This window comes from Trematomus bernacchii, unplaced genomic scaffold, assembly GCF_902827165.1.
Source record: "Trematomus bernacchii unplaced genomic scaffold, fTreBer1.1, whole genome shotgun sequence".
In the NCBI taxonomy this organism is placed as follows: Eukaryota; Metazoa; Chordata; class Actinopteri; order Perciformes; family Nototheniidae; genus Trematomus; species Trematomus bernacchii.
Genome location: NW_022987714.1, coordinates 18,000,347 through 18,026,662, shown reverse-complemented (window position 1 = coordinate 18,026,662; position 26,316 = coordinate 18,000,347). Strand labels below are relative to the sequence as shown.

Sequence of the window (26,316 nt, the reverse complement as noted above, 5' to 3'; positions counted from 1 at the left end):
TACTATGGAAAAAAAGTCTATTGATAGAGTCTGCTGGTAGCTACATTTTTGTGGTATTTTGAGTGTCCTAAATATGGGGTATGGGGACTTTTTTCATTATTTAAAGCTCCAGTCATAAACACATGAACACAATCATACCCAGTGGTCTACCGAGAAGAATAAGCAACACACTGTAGCTGCTATACGGCAGTTAAGAAATGACCACAAAACCTCATGTGGTTAGAAAAAAAACATCCCACCACAAGAAACCCTATTGAGTTCCTAGTAGGTATTATAACTGTCCTCCAGTAAGACCTTTGCCCCAGCCTCCTGTCATCTGCCTCTCCTTTAGATACAAGATATTTACTCGCACTCTCTTTAGATAACGTGTATGTGTATGTATACTGTATAATCCATTTGCTTTGCTGTATTCCTCCTCAGGTCCTGGTTGGCGAGCAGAAGTCCGGCCCTCCAGCCATCCTGTTTCAGAATTTGATTTTGATGTAGTGATTGGTGCTGACGGACGCAAAAACACATTAGACGGTGAGCAAGAGGGAAATAACTCACAACAGGAGTTGGGTTTATTTATGGCGATCGATTGATGAAGTGGCAGCCATGATTAGAGCTGTTGGAATTCTCTAGATCATAGGAAAGGAGCTTTAATGCTTAATTTGTTATCTCCTTTAGCATAGGATACACCCAAGCATCCTTTGCAAAAGGAAAGGAAATAATGCTGTCCCACAAGTCCTTGCGGCAACACATAAAGTGACAAAATGGTGTCCCTTCATGGAAACAACCGGTCATGACGACAAACGCAGGGTTTGTCCATCTACGGAAAATGTTAGTTTTCGTAGTTGGATTCTTTTAGCAATGCCGTTGTCTTTTCCTAAATCCTGATGACAAATTTGGACATTTTGGAACGGAGCAGCGCACGTTTGTCATGTGACGAGGAACAACCAATCACAGCCAAGAGATATCTTTAGTTCTGTAAACATAAGTGGGCAGAAAATATAGAGGGCCCCTTATTCTTCACTTATGTCCTTAACCCAATGTCGTTGTTACTGAGGCTTACCCCGGGATTCCACCGGGTCCGTCTGTGCCACGGTTTTGTTCCGACCTCCGAACAGCGTCATACCCAACCGGGCGCGTTTCAGAAGCCGAGCGTCTTGCGTGCCGGCTCGCAGTTTTTGTTGATTTGGGCATATTTCCTGGACAGGCTACTTACTTTGTACAGACAAAGTTAATAAGAATTGTAATAGTCCAGTTATAAACGACATGAATCAAAGATGTGTTGCTGTATTTTAGTGGTAAAAAAATGCATTCATCATCATAATTATTTTATATATATCATTTACACAGTGCCTGTAAACCGGAGGAGAACGCTGGCATTTCTCCTCCTACTTGAAAGACTACGGAGGGATAGGGTCTGCAAAATGTGTTTTATTTTGGGGATTGACTGGATGCTCTGACCGGTCCACTTCCTGCCCGGCGCTATGCAACGCCTCGCGTCGCGTCGAAAATAGACCAGCTGCCTATTTTTTGCGGAGCCCAGCGCCGAGACGCTTCTGGGACGCTTCTAGCCGTAATGCGGCGCGTCTGGTGGAATAGCACCCATTGACTAGAGTGGCCGCCATCGCTGTGAACGCCGCAGCGCAGCCGGACCCGGTGGAATCTAGGGGTTAGGAAGAGTGGTTGGGAAAAGACATAAGACCTACTTTTCTTGTCAGTTTGACCGCAGCCTAGATTTGTTCTGGACCCACCTTTGTATGACAAACTTATGTTGCATCACAGCAGTATTTGTTATTTTTAGTTTAAAAGTGGTGAAGTGACACAAGAGTGTGTGGTAAATGTGATGCATTAGCGTAAGGATCAAATCAGGGTTAGGTTTGGTGTTAAGGATCCATGGTTGTAATTAGTTTGGACTAGCCTATTCATCTGCGTGTGGTTTTGCTATGGTCTGGTCACAGTTTTTCCTCTTCATGGTTCTTTTTTTCTTCCCCTCTCGGCAGGTTTTGGTCGCAAAGAGTTTCGAGGGAAGTTGGCCATCGCCATCACGGCTAACTTTGTCAACAGGAACACCACAGCAGAGGCCAAAGTGGAGGAGATCAGTGGTGTGGCCTTCATCTTCAACCAGAAGTTCTTTCTGGAACTCAGGGAGGAGACAGGTGAAAGAAAATGTCTACCAGCAACCAATTTACTCTGTTTGAGTTGTATACAATGCTGGCCTGTCTGTTTGCCTCTCCCACTGTTAAGACTTTTTACAGCCTTCTAAGTAGTGTTTGTTTGTCTGCTCCTGTTTCAGGTATTGACCTGGAGAACATCGTTTACTACAGAGACCACACCCACTACTTTGTCATGACGGCCAAAAAGCAGAGTCTGCTGGACAAAGGGGTCATCATAAATGTGAGTTACCACTAGGGATGCTCAAATCGATCGGCCGATATTCACTCTCTTGTTCTCCTGAACTTCCCCACTCAATCTATCAAGACCCGAGCAGTTGTGTAGAAGTCCAAGGCTTAAGGCACGGGCCGGCGCATATCGCTCAAAGGAATCCCTGGCCTTATGAATCTTTGACCCTCTGAGATAGAGAGGCAGAACGTGTCTGCTCCCTTAGGATAGGTCTGAGAGACAGGGGTAGGAAGAGAGAAGTAAGAAACAGAGGAAGAGAGGCACAGCATGTCTATGTAAATGCACTCTCCTAAAATAGTTTGAGGGAAAGGGGTGAAGAAATACAAAGTGAGAACCTGAAATGAAAAGGCACCACATTGCGTAAATGCTTCCCCTTAGAATAGGGTGGAAATGATGAGAAGGGGACAGGGACACAAGTGAAGAGGGACAAAAGTGAAGAGGCACAACGTGTCTACGTCAATGCACTCCCCAAAGGGATAGAAAGTAAAAAGTGTAGGTAGAGAGGCACAACGTGTCCACGTCAATGCACTCCCCTAAAATAGTTTGAGGGAAAGGGGTGAAAAAAAAGAAATGCCGATCGGGAGAGCCGATCACATGACGTAAAACACATGACACTTTTCTCTTTGCGTGGCAAAACAAGCTCGCCAAAATGGCTTCACCAGTCTGGCAGTATTTTAAGGTGTCCAAAAAAGACAGTAAAATAGCGGTATGCAACGTGTGTGAAGCAGAAATCCTGCAGCTCCGCCCGCTGTGACGGACCGGTGAGCGGAGCAGAACACACATTAAGAGTTAGACACTTAGCTATTTTATCTACCTCTGGAACAAGCTAAACTAGTTAAAAATATGTTTATTCTTCACCGTCGGGTCACTCATTACTGGATCAGTGAGCTGCATGAGACGATACTGACGGGCTGTCAGGGGAGAGAGGAAAAGAGAGCGCTTCCGCTCATTTCTCCCGTGTTATTATCCCAAGTTAATGTAAACTTGAATAATGTACTTCATTTGAATGTAATAATTATGTTGGTTGTTGTTTGTGGAAGCGCCAGTGAATGAGCCCCATTAACTGAGTTTTAAACATCACTTTAAATGGAAGATCCCTATAGGCCCCGCCCACTCGATCGGATCGGCGATCGGTATCGGCTGATACTGATTCCGGCGATCGGCCCCAAAATTGGCGATCGGAGCATCCCTAGTTACCAACATAGTGTATTTATTAATAGGTGTAGATGTGATTTACACAAATGAGATGAAGCAGTAGTAGATTGTAATTTTGGAATAATTTAAAAGTGCTTACATTTTGGATTTATTTCGGTCTTCATCGCCCCCTGTGGTTTGCTGATATTTTAGGAGACGCATTTTAAATGATAATACAGCAGTTGTTTATTTTCACATCAATGCGGGAATCTAAATTGATCATCGCAATAGCAATTGGATTATTTATGCACCCCTAGCAAAGGGCATTACTATAAGCAACATCTTCTAAATGACTCTGAACCGCCTCTCTGAGATGCACACACATGCACATTCTTTCTCAATACAGGATCTCCTGACCGAGATAATGATAAAACCAAACAAGGAGTTACCAGTCCAGAGTCACATGAGAGCACATCTAATGATACATATTGGCAACTCTGACGAAAATAATAATAGAGCCTGAAACACACACTTAGAAGCCAGAAACACACAGAAATCCTATATTTAAAACCTAGAGGCTTTTTTGGGGGTTGACAGGAATGAGAGTGTTTACCAGGGCAGTTTTGGCAGTGCGGCCTGCACAGTGGATTATAATGAAACAGGCTCTAATTAGAAACTTGCTCTCACCTTTTGTGTATGGGAACACACACACACACACACACGCCTGCATCTCAATTACATTACAAGTTAGTGCAGAGTGATATCTCGCTGTGTCAGCTGTACGGCAGCATGAACACATGTGGCCAAAGCTACAGACACGTATAGCTCAACCCTTCAACAAACTACCTGCTTTAGTTTTGTCATTTTGTCATGTCCAATTTTTCATTACATTTCATGAAAAATACCAACCTTGTCTCTGTCCAGCCTGGCATGCTGGTTCTCAAGACATTTTCTGTTTTTGGATAATAATGAATCTCACAAAGTCAAAACGATAGACCACCTTGCGATGAGATCACACTTAAGACATCCCCAAATTGTTTCAAGGATGTTTCAAAGGGTGGACAAAGGTCCCTTCCAAACTTTCTGCACCCTTATTTTAGATCACACCCATCTTAAATGTATGCCTTCATTTAAATCTTAACTACACATCTTTTCATAACGGTAAATCAGGCCAGTGAAGTGTGGAGAGGCACCATGAACATTTTGAAACGTAACCTTTATAGTGAACTTACCTAAACATTTGTTAACATTTGTCGACATATGGGGCAGGCCAAGATACGCAGAAAATGCGGCGGGAATCGCCTGTTAATAAAATGTGCTCCGTTAAAAGGAATTTTCGCAAAAGCGTTATTATAGCGTTTATATATAATATTTGCACATCCAGTAGACATGGAGCCAGATTGTCATTGATTTGGACTCATTCTGGATGCTGTGCGGAATGAAAAGCTCATTGAGGCAAAGTAGAATGTTGTGATATTTGGATATGTATTTGCAATATTAAATTGATTAATTGAATGATTTGTCTAAATACAGGACTACACAGAAACGGAGCGACTGCTGAGTCCCAACAATGTCAACCAGGAAGCGTTGCTCTCCTACGCCCGTGAAGCAGCAGACTTTGGCACAAACTACCAGCTTCCATCCCTTGACTTCGCCATCAACCACTACGGGCAGCAGGATGTTGCCATGTTTGACTTCACCAGCATGTACGCCTCGGAAAATGCCGCCTTGATCAGAAAGAAACACGGACACCAGCTGCTGGTCTCTCTGGTGGGAGACAGTCTGCTGGAGGTACGAGGCGCAGCGACTGTTGTTGTCATGTTTGATACTCTGGCTTCTGCTGACGTCATGTTCTCTGCTTTCAGCCCTTCTGGCCGATGGGAACAGGCTGTGCTCGGGGCTTCCTGGCAGCCTTCGACTGTGCCTGGATGGTGAGGGGCTGGGCACAGGGCAGGAGTCCCCTGGAGATCCTGGCTGAGAGGTGTGTGGGCTTAAGATTAACTTCCTGCAGTTGTCACTTGTCAGGGTGTCATGTGGAGGCAGAGCAAGGTGGACCCAAATGCAGGACGAAGGATTAAAGGAAAAATACCTTTTAAGTGCGGGTCAGGGCAGGGTAAGGCAAAACTGACAGGACTTTCACAGTCGACAAACAACAATCAAGGATTCAAACCTTTATTTGGATCTTACAAACACCAACAGAAAACCAGAACTTAAACACATGCAGAACTAATCAAAGGACAAGACACAGCTGGGCAGGGCAGGAGGTGAACAGAATCAGGTAATCAAACAGGAGGGAAAACACAGAGACAGGAAGTAAAAACAGACATCACACAAGGGGTGAAGACTTTTCAAAGTAAAACAGGAAACGGACAGATTGTGACACAGGGGTTGAATTGGAATGTGTTATGTGCGGGCAGGGGGACTATCTATGATGCCCAGGTGTACATTAGGTGTATATGAATGTTATTACACAGCAAAACAAAGGGACTCATGTTTCAAGATGGGTCACCATTTTTTACTTTAATGTCACCGTCAATCATGGTAATTTAATTTAATTGTGGGTGTCGGTAGTCAAATAAAGCAGTCTGGATATGTTTGGTTAATGTACCAGTGATGTAGGTTTTACTTTAAAGGTCATTGTTGACAGTTTTAAAAGCAACTTTTTGTGGTGTTTGGTTGGCCTCAGTGTTTGCTTTCTTTATACATATTGTCGCAGTATGTTCTGCAGTATGTGACGGGTATATATTGTTCTCAGGGAGAGTATCTACCGTCTGCTGCCTCAGACCACCACAGAGAACATCAGTAAAAACTTTGAACAGTACGCCATTGACCCTGCCACCCGCTACCCCAACCTTAACTCCAGCTGTGTGCGCCCTCACCAGGTCAGTCCTACACTTTATATACACTCACACTTTATTTGTATCGTATATGTTACAAAAAGGGTCGATGAAAAAACTAGGAATTAAATAAGATGGCTAGAGTCACAAAAACGGTATCCTTAGGTGCTTTTATTAACAGCCAAAATGCTGAAAGAACACAAAGTAACAAGGATCTACAGAAAGAAAACAAACCTCAATATATATGCACAGGTCGAAGAAATATAACTGGTACCTCTCTGCTCTACAGCCACAGTCAGACTCACCTCAAAACACTTGTGTTTATATATGTTAAGCCCCTCCCCATAGGACAATCAACTATTTATACCCTTAATTACTGTTATTCTTATCTACAAACATATTCAAAATGTAGTTCAAACTAATTAAACATAATAAATCAAATAGGTCAAAATATTCTACATTTCTGACCACAGAAGCCTTAAACAATACACTTGGAAGAAAATTGTCACCCGTGCCCATGCACTACATGGTATGCTCCAATTGAGCACAGGTGTTTCCACTGATTGAGCCTCTACTTAAGGCTGCAGTTTTCTGTTGCTCTGTTTGGACTTCACAACCTTGAAGGAGAGGGTAAGCAGGTTACTTTGGCACAGCATTGTTATGTATGACTTCAAATAAAGCTGTCTTGAACAAATAATGACTTTGGGTTTTATTTGATCAATCTCCAGCAAAGTTATTAATGTGTTTCCCTCAGTGTGCCTTTTACCATGCCCCTATGCCAACTGTGATGAAGGTGTCTTCTTCACAGTATATAAGTATAGAAAGTGCTGATGCCTTTGCACATAATGCTTGCATTTGATTAAAGACAGATATAAAAGGAAAACAAAAAATGAAGAAACGTGGATCTTCCTTTAAAAAAATAATATTGGTTTAAAATCTTTAATCTTATTTGATTGATAAAGAACAATTTTCTATCATTGTGCATGCTAGATCTGGGATGTTACTCGTATGTTTTTAAAGTGGCACATACCTAAAATAAACTCAACAATGACTGAGATATGCTACTGTGATTTAAAGCAGCAAGCTCAGACATGGTTTTTTAACTGATTCTTCTACACATTCTGCATTGTGATCAACAGCTAGTACTTAATATTTTTGATCAACTATATAGCAAAGTGTTCCCACCTTTCCTGTGAGATTTGGGTCAACTGCAAATCCTATAAATCCTTCTGTTTGCTTTTACAAGTGTCTCTGTTATTGTGTTTCCAACATTTTCTATCTTTTCCTATCTTTCTCTCTATCGCCCCTATTTGGTTCTTTCAGGTGCGTCACCTGTTCATTGATGGCCAACAAGACTCATGTCGCATGGAAAGAGGACCCACACGTAGATCAGCGAACTTGTCCAAAAGAGGTGAGATGCAAAATATCTGTCTATTTTCACAAAACCCTAACCACAAACTCTTGATAGATGACTGACGCATTGAGTCTCATGCTGCAGGAAAATGAGTGAAATAATATATGGTTGAGGAATACAAAAATGTGGAAATAGTATTTCTTAAGACAGTAAAATGTGTCAGAATAGAGAATCAGAAAGTATTTTGAAATGAAGACTATATAAAGTCATTATAGGGAAAGTATTATATTAGTTGATTCTGCTATGATTACACACTGTCGATGAATCAATATTATAAGACAAAGTAGTGACAGTGAGGATTGCTCCTAACCGCTCTCATGGGACTGTATTCTACTCTAAAGCTCCCTGTCATGCTGTTACAGTAATCTGATCCTCCCATGAGCCACCACTGACATGCAGCCCCATTAAAACTACATGAGAGATTACTTTACACTGACTCAGCAGGTCAACGACGCATGATAGCTTTAACAAAGGCTGTGCTATTTTAACATTCTGTATTTTAACAAACCCCAGTGAATTCCTGAAAGCTTATTCGAAAAAAATGTTTTGCGATCTTAGTGAATGCCTAACAAGCCCTCACTGAGGGCAAGCTTCAGCCTTATCTCTGTCACAGGCTAATACACTTTGTCACAGAATACATCCGGATAACATTACATTCACATGAGGGTCCAATACCCCGCATCCAACAGACATGTGCTGACCTGCTCTACTCTGCACCAGCAGGGTTAGACAACAGATGTATAAAATGAACTGTACACAGCATTTAAGGGGGGGGACCATTTACATATATTCCTATGAAAGTTGCTCAGTGATGCATGAAGCCAAAATGGCCTGACTCTCAAAAACAAAATACAGATCTTCCCTGGGTCTTCCGGCAATCCATTGCATTCATAGGGCCAAAAGAGCAACTCCACTTGCATTTCCCTTAAGCCCCGCCTCCCAAGCACTACGTGACATCTGGTCTCGGCTCAGTCAAATGAATGGAGAGGGAAAATAAATCTGTTGACGGCTTTCATCACATTTAACAACAACTAGATGTAAATGTAAATAATGACTGTTTACAGTTTTCGGTTAAGTACAGTTTTTTATTTACATTAAAACAAATGATACACTGATTTACAGATGTCTCTTTCCAATGTAAGTCAATGGGAAAAAGTATTTGTGGACCCATTGGCATCACATGACTGACACAGAAGTTGTAGTACCACTGTTTAGACACTATAACAATATACCCAAACTCGCGGTGTACCTCCTTGGGTTAGATTGTGGGCCTAATATAGGTTTTTTTCCAATGATGGAGGTTTCTCCCTAAGAGGTACAAGTCATTGTGTAGTTAAATCACCCATTACTGATGTAAGGCTTAAAGTTGTGTTTCTGGCTGCCTGATGAATGGAAGTCCAATATTTGCTCTACTTTTAGCTCCGTTTATGTCTCCAGCCGCTATGGCTGCTTGGTCGCTTCATAGTGTTTCCCGTTTAATTCTGGTCAAGTAGTGTACAGTGGGTATATCTGATCGTATACACAGGAAAAACATGCATATTGCTGTTTCTTGAAAACAGTGAGGTTTTCAAGATGTTGTGAGACCGTGTAACCAAAGCATTGAACTAAAAGACTATTTGATACACTTAGCTTAAAACTGATAAGCTTATAAGCTTGAGAAAGTTCTGTTGCATCCTTGATTAAAGATCACACTTGGAGAGATAAAATAGAGTATCATCGGCATAACAGTGGAAACATATACCATGTTGGAGGATATTTTGTCCTAGGGGAAGATTGTAAAGCATAATGAGGGGACCGAGTACTAAACCCTGGGGGACACCATGAAGGACTGTGGCAATGGAGGATTGGCAGTTTTTTGCAGATATATTGAGGATATAATGTTTGTGTTTATAGTGTGTAAGGGGGTGTATATCAACTCATTTTGGAGGCAGCAGTTTGTGGTACTTTTTGTCTCGCAATATACAAAGATGTTTCTAATATTTAATCCATCCCATTTGAATCAATGGGGGGCTTTATATGAGAAACCCCCTTTAATAAAACACGAAACAGCACTGCAAATTACAGTCTTAAGAAAAACCATAAGGTTAATTCAACCATGAAACACATTTCCATTCCTTAACGTCACAGATCAACTAAGAAATCCCGCCATGACGTTACAGTTATGCATTTCCAAGCACATCAAAGCAATTGCTGCAGATCCTTTAAGTAGGCCAGTTAGAGCCCTGACCTGAATGTCTGCTCTGTTTGTGAATTTTCTGCCAAGTTACTCTGCTTGGAGCATGGGAGTTGATCAAAATCTGTGAGTCACAAGGCTCAAGTGGAACCCAAAGGTACAAATGCGGAATGATGGAATTACTGCTGTATGTGTAAGGGAAACTCACTGTCAACCAGCTTGACAGGACGTTTCTGACACTATTGTTGGTTTCATTGTGTCATGCAGAGTCCGAGGTGCGTCCTGGCCGGCTGCTGACCTGGTGTCAGAAGCAGACTCAGGGCTACAGAGGAGTAAACATCACCGATCTCACGTCTTCCTGGAGGAACGGCCTGGCCGTGTGTGCTCTCATACACCGCCAGAGGCCTGAGCTCATGTAAGAACACACACAGGCAAAATGAAACGCACGTAAATCTTAGCGGTTAATCAGGTCTTAGAGGGTTTTTTGTGGTTGCCTGTGAAGAGCCACCTGTCCAGACTGGCTCTTTCTGAACTAAACAGCTTAGTAATATTAGTAAGCATGAGAACAAAAATCTTTCTACTGAAGTAAGGTGTGGTCATCTCGCAGTTTAGAAACAGGAGTTGATCAGTTAAGCTTTATTTTCTCAGGAAATCTTATTAAGATAAGGATTTATTTTGGAAGAGATAACTGAGAAAAAAAAAAATCCACACAATCTAATAAAATCAATCGCATATTATTAGAAATATTAGCTAGTAAAGCCTCACAGAGGCATGAGTGTCTCTAACCTATAGAAAAATACATTTCTTCTGTCTAATTTAGTCATTAAGTAGTCCCCTCTTTTTTTATCCTTCCTATTTTTGTGTATGTTTGCTAATAATTGTGCCACTAACTTATTTTCGTTTCCTTAAGAACGCTACTCGCTAAAAGTGGTTTCACTGTTCACGTTATCATAAACGTCTTGTTGGTTACTCCCACTGTACCAACCTTAGCTTTAATATTGTCTTTGCATGAGATTGCTTTATCATTTTTCATCACTGACATCATCAAAATCAGTTAAAGCAACTTCCCCTCTCGTTTTGATCTTTTCCTCATGTGTCACTTCACCATCTTTCTCCTCTGCCAGTGCCAGGAATATGGAGGATGATTGAAGAAAGAATAAAAACCTGAACACTAACCATCACTCACTTTTGTTCTTGTCAGTGACTTTGACTCTCTTAACGAGGAGGACATGGCAGGGAACAACCAGCTGGCGTTTGACGTGGCTGAGCGAGAGTTTGGCATCCAGCCGGTGGCGAGGGGAAAGGAGATGGCTGCGTCTGAACCTGACAAGCTGTTGATGGTTCTCTACCTCTCCAAGTTCTACGAGGCCTTCAGGAACTCCCAAGAAAACAACAACGGTCAGTCTCATTCCTGCTCCTGTCACAGAAACAAAACCGGGTTGATTTACTTAGCTAGCTCTTACATTAAGGAAAATATTTGAGGGTGTTGTCCCTTCATATCTTACGGGGGCTAAATACCTTGAGGCTAGGTACAGCATCTGAATCAAAAGGCCAACTCAAACTGAAATAGATACGAAAGTGTGTGTTAGAACCAATAAACACACACTAGTACTCACTATGTCACATTTACATAGTAAGATAAAGATTGCAGCTATGAGCGGCTGGTTATTTAAAAGAAAAAAACTCAGTAACTACACTGAATACTTTTACTTTGAAATAGTGAAACCAGTCCATCAGCAGGCCATCACCTGCTATCCGAAAATGGCCGAGTGATTGAAGTAGATTTTCAATTTGATGTACTTTCATGTTTTTTATTTGTGGTATATTTGCAGATCTGTTTTATATGTGCAAAATATTTTTGGAATTTCCAAATATTTTTTGAAGGTGTTTTACATTTACAGATTACATATTTACACACTCATTGTTGATGGGTTCACACAAATAATATTGAGACAAACTTTCATCCATACTCTCTTGAAGGATTTGATCTATACTTTGTTTTAGACGATTTCTTTTAGGTGTATGTAATTTACAGCAGTATTCAGCCCCAGTAGGACTTAAAGGAAATGGCTAGTTTATAAATCCACTTTACTGTATGAAAGTGGAATCCAGCCATGCAGAACAAGTGGGTGGGGTGACACCCAGGGGAGTTATGCAGTGCACAGTTACATTTTTAACTAACCACCCAATAAAGTGCGTAACACTATACCCTACCAAAAATGACTGAATACAGAATGTCCTCAACCTTTATTCCCTAACAGAGAGGGTGAAATATTACTCCAAATATGATTATAAATCACATGATACTGCCCATACTGGCTGTGGCACAGGGGTGTAAATGGGTTTCTACCAATTGGTCAGTGGTGCGATCCCCAATAATCGAAATATCGAAGTATCAATGGGCAAAATACTTAACCCCACATTTCTCCCGCATGTAGTATACGGTATTATAGGCTGTATTATGCTTCTGGGGTTTTCCCTTTCCTGTAGTGTGTCATATAGGTTTTTATGCATGTCAATGGTCTGCAAAGGCTACAACCCCCCCCCCCCCCCCCCCCCCCCCCCTGCTTGAAACACCTCCATTGGCCTCCTTATTCACTTCCTTAACATAGTGACATCACTATGAAATACTTGCATGTCTATTGTCCAACACATTGTACATGATATGATAAGTAGCGGGACATCTCTAAGTGGTTGACCAATCACAACAGAGCCGGCCAGCTAACCAATCAGAGCAGACTGGGCTCTGGTTTCAGACAGAGGGTGAAAAGAGGTGCTGCAGCACAGGCAGTATGAGAAAAATAAAGAGCTTTTTGAACATTAAAGCATGGAGACATGTCCCAGTAGAGACACTACATACTGATATGAACCTGAACATGAGCATTTATATATATTATGTCTTCTTTAAAGTAAATGTAAGTTGCATCTGATAACAGCTTTAGCTAAATGACATGTAATGTACTGTAACTAAGAACATGTAAAGAAGCTAACTGGGGTCACAGTCAGTGTTCAGTACATTCTGTTAAAGTACAGATCCGGTAGTTTTTCACTTAACTGAGGCTCAGGGACTATTTTCTCCAGTGTGTGAGCTAGTGTTGCACGTTATACAACCGCGGTCAGGTCGGTCCCTGCCAGAGACACGGCTGGTATGTGAGCTATGTCTGTGGAAGCCGTCACTCTGCAGAAGTCTGGAGGCCCTCAGCTCCAGTCACACCACATTCAATTTCAAATGCTTGAATGGTAATGTCCTGTGGACCTCTGTCACCTACACTGCTGTCACCACACAGTAGTCCACACTCTGAAGGGCTGGGGAAATCATTTATCTCCAGTGGAGCTTTTTTAGAGACCATTTGGTGGGAATTCTACTCAAATGACCTTGGTATCATAAGTTGTTATGAAAAGTTACATCGGTGGGTTTTGTTTTCAATACTAATGATTTTGTATTAAAGGTTTGAGGATATACCCCCCCCTCCCATTATATAGCTCCTGTATGTCATGTCATCATTGCATCCTTGAAGTTATTCTGAAAGCTTCTTTGTTTTAATAAAATTAGACAATCCTGGGGAGATTTGTTGATACAACTACTAGGAGCTGTGTCATCAACTACTGTATATAAAACAGTTTGATTCTTCTATGCAAAGATAGCTTATGAGTAGATCAACATCAGATGTTGTTTTGTAACTTCTTCAAATAACAAATTGTAATATGTGAAAAATGTTCAGCATCCGAAAAGGAAACCCTTCCTTTCAGCTCAGAATAAATATAAATACCTCTCAGCATCTGGTCAGAGCCCTAGATTTAAATCAAGATGTACTGTTTCACATACACTGGTGAGGAAGAAACGTATGTGAAGAAGTACAAGTACAAGCGACCTTGGGTTAATGAAAGGTGCTATATCAATTCAAGTTGTTATTACTCAGAAAGTTTACATAGTAACAGTAATACTTAGTAAAAAATACTCTGTTCAAAATCTTAATCAAGTAAAGTAGCATAAACTGAAAATACTACAGTAAGTCAATGCACTAAAATAACCGATCTTGGAATGTGAGGATAAGCAAACCATACAAATGTACCTTGTACCTAAACATGTTACAAGTTGTACAAGTTGCTTTATTTCTAAATTGTATATTAAATGTGTCCAACCCCTTTTTCTAAACATCCTCATTGTTTGATTAGAAACCTGTCTCAAGATGCTTTCATTTGAAATGTATGTATGTTTCAGTAGTATGTTAGGTTAAAGCATTTGAAGAATTTGTTCTGAGCTTTATGTAAACCTAATATGACTGTGTTTGTATTCCAGGTTCAAGAGAACCAGATGATAATGGGGAGAATCCAGCTACACCCAACCACAGAGTGCTGAACCTGCCTCAGTCCAAGAAGAGGACGCCCAGGGTAAAGATAACTGTCACATCTTCAACGCTCTTCTCTCTGTGTTGCTCATTTCATGCTCTCATGCAGAATTACTGAGCCGATCCCTCCCAACCTTCTTCATGGAATCTTCTCATTCTTTAACAATAGAGTCGTGCAGCAATAGGCCGACTCGATATAATCAACTCTTAGATCAGACTTTAGTATACAAAGTCATTCAAACTAGCTGCACCTTTACCAGCTTTGATAACACTTTAATGATCAATCATTATAATCAAAACATAATATTTATGAGTACTTTTACGTTTGGTACTTGTAGTATATTTTGATGGTTATACTTTTCTACTTTGACTTGTGTAACATTTTGAATGCAGGACTTTTACTGTAACAGAGTATTCCTAGTCTCTGATACTTCTACTTTGAATGAAGTACATGATCTGAGCATTCTTCCAACTCAAGTTTGTCGAGGATATTCTCCACATTCACACCAATTTTATAATTGCAAATGCAAACGCCAAAGTGAAGTTAGCATAATGTCCATGTTCATACCATATAGAGATGAACTACATCACGGTCGCATGACTTCACATCACCACAGCTAATCTAAAGGTGGCTAATGTTTGTCGTAGAACACAAAGTGATATCTCTTCAGCTTGTGTTAACCACAGACTTTTGTCAGGCATCTAACCAAATGACATTAAGACGAGGAAACCTGGAAGTGCTAAAATGCGAACTGATTTCCTGTTTTATGACTTATACCTGCGCCACTCCATACACTATTCAATCACTTATGATCAGATTAGCTGAAGGTAATATAGAGATCAAAGCATGGTTGGTAATGAACGTTTCATCTATTCATGAATCTGTATTTTCTGTCACAGGATGATAAGAAACTGGAAGAAGATTCTGTCAACAAGAGACAGCGAAAGGGAAACCACTACCTCACAGAGGTAGTTCCAACAACAGATAGATAACATGTTGAGATGGGCTTCAAATGCATTTCAAATTGATCTCACTTCCTACTGTTCTCTCTATTCCCCTCTGTGACCCTGCCCTGGCTGCAGCTGTCTGTCCACAGTGCGCCCCCTGCAGGTGAGAAGGGGGAGCTGCGGGAGAACAAGGTGCGCTCCATGGCAACGCAGCTGCAGGCCAAGTTCCAAGAGAACTCCTCCACAAAGAGCCGCAGCAAGGTGAGAGGAGCACAGTTTGAATAAAAGGCGCATCAGGACTTCATGCATGCAAATTAGTCGCTTTTCGGCGCCTCCCGCTTTTTCAACGCTGATCTGGGTGACTTGTGTAATTCGTGGAGAACCGAAGAGTTTTCGTTTTGGGGGGGGGTCCGACTCACGAACTGACAGACAACTTCTCACTTCAAAACACTACTGAGACCTTGTGCGAAGATGTCATACCAGACCATTTCTGCTTCGAATAGTTCTCTCTTTTTTCACCATACGTGTGTTTGCACCCCTGGGACTTACTTTGGACTTATTGATGTGTTTCAGGGTTAGACAATTAGGCTGACTGGCTTTAGTATGGAAGCAAAGAAAGTATTTGAATATAAGAAAATTAATACCTAATGTTGACATGTAAAACTATTATTTGTTGTATTCCTGTTTTTGAAATTAAATGAGTCTATTAAAGGTGGGGTATGTAATTTTGGAGAAACCAGCTCGAGTGCGCTAGAATTTGAAAGTACACAACCGGAGAAAATCTGCCTCTTCCTTCAGACTTCCTCACAGAGCCCCTCCTCCAACACACACGAACGCGCACATGACCAATGAGGGCACGAGATAAGATTGTGCACAGATGGAAGGCTGACAGGCAGGTAGGCCATCCAGTTATTTTAGCCGGGCCGGCTCAGATGATTGGTCGTGCTTTTTACAGCGCCACGGCTTCTACAGATGATATTTTTTTAATGTATTTATTGTCAAAGCACTTAATATATTCATTGCTATCGGGATGTTAAGAGCATTCCATGGAATATAACAAAAAGTGATTCTGAAGTGAATTACATACCCCACCTTTAATAGTTTTAATACATGATAATTAATCATCATAAGATAACTATGTCTCCCAATACTACATTTATTCATTTTTGGTTTTATCTTTTATTAATATGGTCACCTGCACACTAATGCAGTCTCTACATCCCAACTACAGCCACTGTATCCATTGTTTTCTGTTCAAAATGTTGTTCAATGGATTATGATAAGCGACATTTAAGCTGTGGACACTGTGGATATACCCCACCACTTTTTGAAAGTACAATTTGTTTAAAATGTTCTGAAAAATAGAGTACACCAAGGAATGTAACAAATGATAACTCTTTGAGAGAGTTTTATATATACACAAGAGAACATGTACAATCTCTCTTGGTGGGCCTATACAGTATCTGGGGACCCAAGTGCTGCAATTTTGAAATGTGACAAATGTAATATTAGAAAACTTTGCATCGAAAATAGAGAAGCAAACATCACTGTGCCGCTTTGCAGCAGCGGGGCACAGGCAAGGCACTACTTGTTAAAACAAAAAGTTATGTAAAAGCTTCTTTAAAAGCTATAAAGAAAATCCCTCAGCCGTCTGATTCTAAAAGTGCATCAGAAACTTTAACACATTTTACACAGTTTCTTCTTGTCTAAGTTTTACAATCTTTCCTGGTGAACATGACAAACAGCCATGCTGGTTTTCATCATTGAAAAGCGAAGCTGGGTCTTCAGGCATCTGTAAGGTGTTGCTAATAAATAGTAAGCCTACAGTGTCCCCGGGCCAGATAGCTCAGTGTTAGCGCTGGCGACCCATTTGCCGAGTCCACTGCCAAGTACCAGGGTTTGACTCCTGAGCCTGTGGAAAGTTCCAGGCAATGTCATCCCCTCTATTTCCCCCCTTTCAACTCTGGTTGGCATTCTCTGGCCCAATGTATGTATTTGCAATTTCAAACTTAACTAAATCTCAAGACTGTTTCCTTCCCTTGACCTTCCTTTCCTGTCTCCTTTTTCCTTTCCTCTCCTCCTTGCATCAGTCTGACGAGGACCCATCCGACCCCTCCTCTTCTCCTCCTCTTTCTCCTTCCGTCAGCCCACCTCCTCACTCAGAGGACAATGATAGTGAAGGAGAGGAAGATGAGGACATGGATGAGAGGGAAAACCCCCGTTTTGCAAAACCCAAAAATGTCCCCCTTCCTCCTCCTCTGCCTCCCCCTCGCCCCAAGTGGCAGGTACGCCTCCCTCTGAGACCTCTCAGCTCTCTGTGTGAATGTGATTTTATGGGTTATGCTACTTATGCGTGAGCTTATTCCTATCTTTAAATATAAACATTAATTAATTCATTAATCATTATAATTTTGTTGCCATATTATTAAATAAAATGTTTAGCTGCAACTAGCTTACATTTGCTCTTACTCCTAATCTTAGCTATAGCCTCCACATTCTAATTTATTTTCATTGGCCTATTGTAAGAGGCAACAGGCTATCATGTCTCATCATGATTATTTCTTATATTAGCATCTTCACTGATGAACAGATATCTATAGGGAAGTATTTATCTCATGTATTTAAACAAACCGGTTTTTTATTTATTCATGTAAAAATGGAACGCTTCTGTAGAGCGTCAGATTGGATAATACAAACACACCCTTTGTTTCCAGTCAATGCTCCATAAAGACCTTCCATCATACTTAACAGCCATTCGTATGGTGGCCGACGGTTGCAAACGCTTAGGGTCCAAATCTACTCCATTTGGAAAAATGCGCTGCAACTTCAAAAACTAATATAGAAACACAAATGTGCCAAAACACATGCAAATGAAGAAACATCTTCACCAACTTGACAACACATGCGCAGCATTTACTGAAAGCGCTGCATAAGAAAAACGCTGCAAATACAAAATGCTGCAAGAAGCTCAAAACACAAGGGAAACGGGGACACTAAAAAGTGACGCACACAGCTGGGACCGGAGCACACGTTCGGGGAACATTCATTTGTGTTGGCACATTTGTGTTATTTGCACCTTTTGCAGCACATTTATTGAGCCGTTGTAACGCGTTTGCACCTGTACTGTGTTTGCACTTGTTGGCCACCGTACATTTGTTGCTCAGGGTTTCATTTTAACATTACTATTGTAATGAGTAACACATACAGGGTGTTTCTCAATTGCGAGTAAAGCTGCTTCAGAGCCACTATTTCAAGCATACTACGTCATCGAGTGCCGCCGAAGTACTGTTCCAATCTCCAGCATACTTGGAAATCTACCGAGCCCGGCGTACTCCGTTTGGAGAAATATCGAGGCTGCACATGGTCTTAAAATCCCCACAATGCTTTGCGCACGGACCAATTTCCCCAAATCTGTGGCGGAAGATGTAAGGCGGGGCCTCTCATATGACGCACACCTGCACACTTGCTAGCGTGTTCCACTCTTTGTTTTCTGAATGGCAGGAAGTATTCTTGCCTCGCTTCTGAAGCAAGATGCTCGGCAGACATGTGCTACCAAGCAAGCGTACTCGCGATTGAGAAACACCCAGAGTGAATGTGTAATCTTTGTATTAGTATTGTAAACCCATCCTCTCTTCTTTCCTTCCTCCTCGCCTCTCCTTCCTGTTTCCAGCCCTCCGTCTACCTCCGCCTCCTGGAGAATCCCAGCGCTGTGGCTCCACAGAACCCTCCCCTCTATTCTCCCAGATCTCCTCACCCTCTCTCCTCCAGTCGCTCCCCTTCGCCCACATACTCTACCAGGATCCCATTAGGTCCTTCCCGCTCCCCCAGCCCTATTGAACATTACTCCAGAGGTCGCTTCTCTCCTGACCTGAACCCCGGTCGCTTCTCTGCTTCTGATATCCATCTCTCCTCTGAGAGCTCACAGGAGGAGATGCAGCAGGTGACTTTAGGAACAGTAAAATACAGTACTGCACCTAAATACAACTTTGAGATAATTGTACTTTATTCTTCTATAGTAAGGTTTTACTTTACTACATCAATCTTACACATATAGATTTTTGCATAAAAACACAGAGGTTTCAAAAACATTTAACTTACTAACTTGGGATCTTAAGTATAATAGCAATTTTCTTTTTGACTTTAATACATTTATTTCCAGCTTTAGTCACTATTACACATTTAAACGTACATTGGTATTTTACTTACTTTTAACAGTGTTTTATTAGTACTTTTACTTAAGTAAAGGATCTGAATAGTTCCAACACTGGTCAAATATGCAACCTTTACCAAATATATTTGTATTGAATCACTCATGTATGTTCTCTCCTGGTTGTCACCACCCCTGCTGTCTGTGCAGAGGACAGCCCAGGGTCTGCCTGCTAGAGAGTGTAGAGGGAGGAATATAAAGGAGAGAGCGGACCTCCTCGCCTCCATGTTTCCTGGCTCCAACAAACCTCCTCCTCCTCCTCCTGCTTCTCCTCCTATTCCTCCCATTTCTAAATCTCAGGTTGTGGATTGCACGTCTTTTATTTAGGCCAAGAGAATATTTCATGATAATTCGTGGAATTCTCTTCGCTTTTATTTCATGTCATCAAGTTTCTGTTACTCTGTGTTAATGTCTGACTCTTATTCTGTAGGTGGAGTTACCTACCTCTTCCTGTCGTTCCTTGTCCCTATCTCCTCCTCCTCCCTCCTCTGTATCTCAGAGCCCCCCGGTGTACCCTGTGGTCCACCCGGTCCCTGAACCCACCGCTCAGACCGGCTTCTCCTCCTCTCCCTCCTCTCACACCGATTCTGAGCAAATCTCTTCTCCTGTTGTCGATTCCTCCTCATGCAACAACAAAACCTCTGATGCCCTTTCTTCCTCTTGCTCTGAAACTTACTGTGAAAATGGACACAGCAGCTCCTCTCTCCACCATGCTTCTTTACCGCACAACGAAAACTATGAGGGAAAAAGTCAAAGTTCTTGGAAAAATCTGAAAACTGAGCAGAAGAAGAGCTGCAAAAGTGCTCATGATGATACGAAATTAGACAAAAACAATCACATCAAGGTAACCCTTTCTCATGCAGATCAACATCCAGCACTGAAAAACTGCAGATCTTATGCTCAATTTCTCAAAGACCTCTTGGTCTATGGCAAAATTAATCGATTACTTAATGACATAGAAACACAATAAGGACAATGAATAGTTCATGTTGTCTTCTTTTCCAAGCTTTTGAGACAAAGTAGGTTCATTTTATGACATGAAATCTATCATTCAGATGACAGCTGCCCAACAGTAGCATTTAAAGCTAAACTGAAAAATACACTTTTCTTTAGAGCTCAGGACCATTCATTTGCGGTTTGCATACAATGTTTTCGAGCTTGCACTGAGGAACAATAGAATTCCTTTAAACAACAGTAACCTGTTGGAAATATACAGCAGTTATGGGGGGGGGGGGGGGGGTGCCATTTTTGTTTACACCAGAAAATAAGCCGTAGTCTGACCAAAGCTCCAAACATCTATTACTCGGATGTCAAATCTAATTAAAACTCTGGTATGTAACATTGCTAGAATATAGTTAAAGGTGGGGTAGGTAATTTTGGAGAAACCAGCTAGAGTGCGCTCGAATTTGAAAATACACAGCCGGAAAAAATCTGCCACTTCCTTACAGAGCCCCTCCTCCAACACACACGAACGCGCACATGACCAATGAGGGCACGAGATAAGTTTGTGCACAGATGGAAGGCTGACAGGCAGGTAGGCCATCCAGTTATTTTAGCCGGGCCGGCTAAAATGATTGGTCGTGCTTTTTACAGTATTACGGCTTCCACAGATGATATTTTTTTATGGATTTTTTGTCAAAGCACTGAAGATATTCATTGCTATCGGGATGTTAAGAGCATTCTATGGAATATAACAAAAAGTGTATCTCGAGCCGGTTTCTCAAACTTACCCACCCCACCTTTAATTAGGCCATGTGGTTAATTAATATCAGTCTAGGATTCATTAGTCTTTGACCTCGCATATTTTTCAATATCCTGCCTCGGGAATTCTCAGGATTCTAAGGCTTTATTGTCATATGCAACATAGCTAAAGCATAGAAAATATGAAAGACATAAAACCAATACAAATTGTACAAGGCAAAAAGGAAGAGAAATCTATGTAAAATAGAATTATATTAAGTTAAACAGAATCTTAAATGACAGTACAAGTGTATGTGCTATAAACATATGAAGGTGAAAGCAGGAAGGAGAGGGTGGTGTTAGATTGAGAATTCATGAGGGTATAGTAGGAACTCAAAGATGATAACATATTATTGGCACACAGCTTTCATATGATATATGCATGTAATTGCACAACTGATGTTTTATTCATGTCTCTATTTAGTGCAATGGCAGCAACACTATGGAGAAACCTAATCAAATTCAAAAGTCAATTGTTCGCTCTGAGAGTTGTCCGACAGGAGCTCCTCGTTACATGAAAGAGGTACTACTCTATACGGCAGTACCATTCATTCAGATACATTTCCGGCTCTTTCATCTGTCTTCTTTCTAACTCCTGTCTGTGGTTTCCAACTCCTTCTTCTCTCCCCCTTCCTTCCTCTCCTGCTCCTGTGTTTCCCTGACGTTCCCGCTAGCGTACAGTTGGAAAGGTATCGTCAATAATTGATGCTAAGGCTCAGAAACTGGCCGTCATGTATGAGACAGACCACAGGCCCAATGCAGCGCCGGTAAGATGCATGTGGGTGTTGCAGAGAGAAATCTAACCCAGAGTTCACGTTTGTTTGATTTGTACGCCTCCACGCCTTCTATAACCATGCCATGATGTTTTGGGGTTTTTCAGTTCGACAGTCTTTCCCATTGTCAGTCACCCAACATCTCAGGAAAGCATTGAAGGAATTTCCTACAATTTGTTACACACTTCCATTTGGACTCATGAATGAAGTGGTTGATATGTGGGTTGGCAATGGTTACTCAGACCTCACATTTTTGCAGTTCTCGTGAATGCGATATCTCAGGACCACTGCTGATGGTAGAGTGGAACTCAAGTCGCAATTCTATTTATTTTAGTTTCAAATAGTCGACTCTTGTGTTGGAATCTTGTGATGACAGGATATTGATAACTTGAAAGGGTTTGAAATGCCTTATGCTGCGTTCACATTCGACGCGATGCGAATATTCGTATCGCTCTAGTCGCTCGAGGTTCACCGCAGCTTGCAGTTGTGTTTACTCGTGTCATTCAAACAAGACGCGCTGGCCAGGAGCCGATGCTTATCTCCATGTAAATACTTTTTTAAATTTCTTGCCTAGAGTGAGATGAGAAGATTGATACTACTCACATCTATGTGGTAAATATGAAGCCACACGTTAGCTTAGCTTAGCATAAACACTTGAAACAACGGGAACTAGCTAGCTTAGCTTGTACGATGAAAAAAAACTGCCTGCCAGCCCCTGTAAAGGGCGAAATAACACGCTAAATCTGCTTTGTTTAATCTTGGGTTGCCGGTTTCACAGGGGGTACTAACGATTCTTATTTTATTATTGACAAAAAAGCAAATAATCACAACTGCTTGAAATAACCTTTATGTATTGCTTTGTGTCACAGCTGCTTTCCATTGTTATAATTCAACTTCGAACACTACCTTTTTTTTCTTCCTTGCACCACCTATTCATAGAGAATAGACTTAAAAGATTGAGTTCCTTGTAACCCCTCACTGATTTTACATTCTATGATGGGTGCAACTGCTTTTAATAATTAACTTTCACACCGCTGGACCATGTGACTAACTAATTCTCGTGTACTTTTTTGCAGAAATAGCTTGGAACTTATCAACAACCATCAAAAACGTGTCTTGATGCAGCATGTCCCCCCCCTCTCTAACCTTGCTGTGGTCTTCCTCTCAGTGTGTGCTCCGTAAGGACTTCGCTCCCGGGCTCGGCGGCAGCGACGTCTGCCACTTCTGCACCAAGCGTGTGTACGTGATGGAGAGGCTGAGCGCTGAAGGATACTTCTTCCATCGAGAGTGTTTCCGCTGTGACGTCTGCAACAGCACTCTCCGTCTGGGGGGGTACATCTACGACTCAGAGGACGGTACGTTACACTAACACTGACTATGTACCTAAGCTTTTACACCACTCTTAGGTAGGTCACTGTTGTTCTTAAGGTATAGCTTAATCACGTTGGCCAATAAAAAACTAGAAAGCTTTCTTATGTTTTTATTCTTGTACTTGATCTCTACTGTTAGGAAAAATACAATACTCTTGTTTTAAGTTTTTCAGAGGTTTACATGAATCAATACAAATTAAGGAAACGTATTTTCTCATAAAGAGAATTTGACTGGCAATGCACCAACTTTTCTCAACTATCCCAAAGACCAAGAAGGTAGCATTACAAAGGCTCCCTCAACAAAAACAGTAGTTTTTTTCCCATTAGCTTTGGGATTAGCACAGAATAAGCTCTGCATCAAACAAACACTAATGATCAACAAGTTAGTTTTAGCAGGGAGATCCCCACATATTAACACCACTTTTATGATAGTTGAAGCATAAATGCTATCACCAGATGGCTAACGTATCGTTATATATAGTCTACATTACGTTCGCTTGACTTTACGTCACCATGCTAAGCTAAAGGCAGCTAATGTTCGGCGCGAACATTAGCTGCGCGGCGTTCGCGAGAAGGGGTATTTACTGGCGTATGTTGTCGTAATTGTTTTTATCATACTGAAGTTGTGTGGATTTGTAATTTGTGTGCTTCTTTTACAGGGAAGTTCTACTGCAAGATGCATTATGCCCAGCGTCAGTCCAGCGATCACATGCGGAGGTTCAGAAGGAGAATTGTGAGTAACACTGCAGTGATAATATACAAGAGAGGCCTTTGCTTACTAGCTGTAGTTAACATGCTACATGATTAGATGGCATGCTGCTTCTCAGTTGCACATTTGTCCATAGGCAATTTCTAATCTTTTGGGAGTTTAACTTCATCATGGTCGCATGACCTCATGTAACCACCGCTAAGCTAAAGGCGGCTAATGTTCAGCATGATGACGTTTCGTAGTCTAATTCAGCCACTTTTAGCAACCATCGTATTTATGTCACATAGAAGCTTCCTCTTTTATGTCATACAAAAAAACTGAAAAACTCTTAAGGTTGTATAAACCTCAGATCATATCTCAGGCTGCTAATCAAAAATACCTTAAAAAAAAGTTTCACTTTGAGACGTTGCAAGTGCTAAAATGCTAACTAATTTCCGGGTGTAGGACTCATTCCTGCACCACCGAATAGTCAGACATGAAAGTACATAACGTTTTTCCTGTTTTGGGCATCTTAGCAAAAACACTTAAAAAAACGTTGAGACGTGGGAGCCGGAAGAGGTATAATGCTTACTAATTTCCGGGTTTTAGGACTCATTCCTAATCCACTTTGTAGTTGCACATCTATAAGGTGTCAGACGAATACAAATAAGTATGCAAGCTAACAATAAGTGACTTTGCTTGGCTCTTTCAAGCCCAACAATGTCATTTATCATTAACCTTCTGTGCTTTCCCCCTGTAGGAGGACCAAAGCCACGTCCCCCCCTTGTCGATGGACGGCGGGAGCTACTCGGCGACGGACAGCGTGCAGATGCACCCCCCAGGTACCCTGGTTTCCTTGCTAAGGCGAGGCCTGAGCTGGCCGCGGCATGCTAGCCGGGCTGTGTGTGTGTTGCCCCGGCGACTGTTGGAGGCTGTGTGTGAGTCTGTCACAGCGGTGGGCTCCCACGTTAGGAGCCACTCTCAGGACTACCTGTTCCTGTGTGAGCTGCTGGGCCTGGGCTGTCCTCTGCTCTGCATGATGCACCAGGTGCTGGGGCAGATCTACCAGGAGCCCCCTCTGGCCCCGCAGGACCTCATCTGACACCCACTCGCATAGAAAGGGGGGTCACATGAGTCTTGTTTGGGCCAGTTGACCAAAAAGGAAAACCCAAATGGATCTAATGGATGAATGTTTGTACTGCCGAAAATTGAGTTATAATATTGAAACAAAATAATACATGTATTTACTAAATTCAAGGTTAATTGGTGATCGTAAAGACCAGAAGTGTTTTATGGATCAACTTTAAGAGGTTGCTGTAAAAGTGCTTGACTTGATCAGTTTCTGCTGATTGTAATAAGTGCCAAGTGTGAATTGTGCCTTAATGTACGATGGACAACACAATAAAAACCCATCTTTAGGCACATTTTATATAGGTACGCTAACTTTAATTTGTATTTTCGTATTCAAATGTACTTGCTGAGCAGACTTCAGGGGTGATGCATGACTGAAGTGCTGCTGCCCTTGAGAATATCTGACTGTTGGTTATGAGCTCACATTTTGTGTGCACCGCTGAATGCATCTCTGACCACAGGGGCGTGTTCCAGGATACTCAGACTGAAGGATCCTTAAGGTGCTACTAATTAAATGTTCACAGCTGGTGTTTGTGAAGTCCCTCTTTAATCACATGATCCAGTGAGGAGAGTGACCTGGAACACGCCCTCTGGCTCTAACCGTGAAAGTGTTTTGGAGTAATCTACAGGGTTTTAATGTTACTCTCACTGCATATTGCCGGCTGCATATTAACTTTGCACCACAGAGATGTGAACTGGAAATGCCAAAACAGTATTATTATTATTTTTAAATATAATTTCAGGAAATATTTGTGTTATTGAAATGATTTTGTTTGTGGTTGGTAGTATTTCGTTTTTTTTTTACTTAACTGAAAGATTTCCCTTTCAAAAAAAATAAGGCTCATTGGTTATGGTTTTCATAAAAGAAGAAAACATATCAAGCAAATGATTAGAGTTGGGTGTAAATCATATGATAGGAAAGTGTATTACAGGGATCATATTGAATGATGTATATATATGTTCACTATGGAACTTTTTGAAACAGGAAACCAAAACATTTTGCTTGTTTTAGGTTGTTAAATCATTTTAAACTTCAGTTGAGACAGATATGTGCCTTTTTGATAAAATCAGGTCATTTCTTGTTGAAAATCTGGACAAGCCAAAAAACAATGAGCCATATCTAGAAACCTTTTTTCGTCATTGAGGAAAGAGTCCATCAAAATG

The 26,316-nt window shown here is 41.4% G+C and overlaps 1 protein-coding gene across 6 annotated transcripts in view; it reads left to right on the top strand.

The window, feature by feature from the left end:
- The window catches only part of mical2b (microtubule associated monooxygenase, calponin and LIM domain containing 2b), a 74,191-nt gene that overhangs the window by 30,917 nt on the left and 16,958 nt on the right, over window positions 1–26,316 (top strand). The window contains exons 5-25 of one of the 6 annotated variants that reach the window (XM_034141313.1): window positions 421–522; window positions 1,989–2,144; window positions 2,282–2,382; window positions 5,056–5,313; window positions 5,388–5,503; window positions 6,278–6,404; window positions 7,683–7,770; window positions 10,214–10,361; window positions 11,148–11,344; window positions 14,247–14,338; window positions 15,196–15,264; window positions 15,379–15,504; window positions 17,334–17,528; window positions 18,914–19,183; window positions 19,601–19,750; window positions 19,881–20,294; window positions 21,615–21,713; window positions 21,865–21,957; window positions 23,132–23,318; window positions 23,993–24,066; window positions 24,782–24,863. In XM_034141313.1, the coding sequence (XP_033997204.1) occupies window positions 421–522; window positions 1,989–2,144; window positions 2,282–2,382; window positions 5,056–5,313; window positions 5,388–5,503; window positions 6,278–6,404; window positions 7,683–7,770; window positions 10,214–10,361; window positions 11,148–11,344; window positions 14,247–14,338; window positions 15,196–15,264; window positions 15,379–15,504; window positions 17,334–17,528; window positions 18,914–19,183; window positions 19,601–19,750; window positions 19,881–20,294; window positions 21,615–21,713; window positions 21,865–21,957; window positions 23,132–23,318; window positions 23,993–24,066; window positions 24,782–24,863 (3,144 nt within the window). The remainder of the gene's footprint in view (window positions 1–420; window positions 523–1,988; window positions 2,145–2,281; window positions 2,383–5,055; window positions 5,314–5,387; window positions 5,504–6,277; window positions 6,405–7,682; window positions 7,771–10,213; window positions 10,362–11,147; window positions 11,345–14,246; window positions 14,339–15,195; window positions 15,265–15,378; window positions 15,505–17,333; window positions 17,529–18,913; window positions 19,184–19,600; window positions 19,751–19,880; window positions 20,295–21,614; window positions 21,714–21,864; window positions 21,958–23,131; window positions 23,319–23,992; window positions 24,067–24,781; window positions 24,864–26,316) is intronic. The other 5 variants (XM_034141314.1, XM_034141315.1, XM_034141316.1 and 2 more) reach the window with 5 other exon arrangements.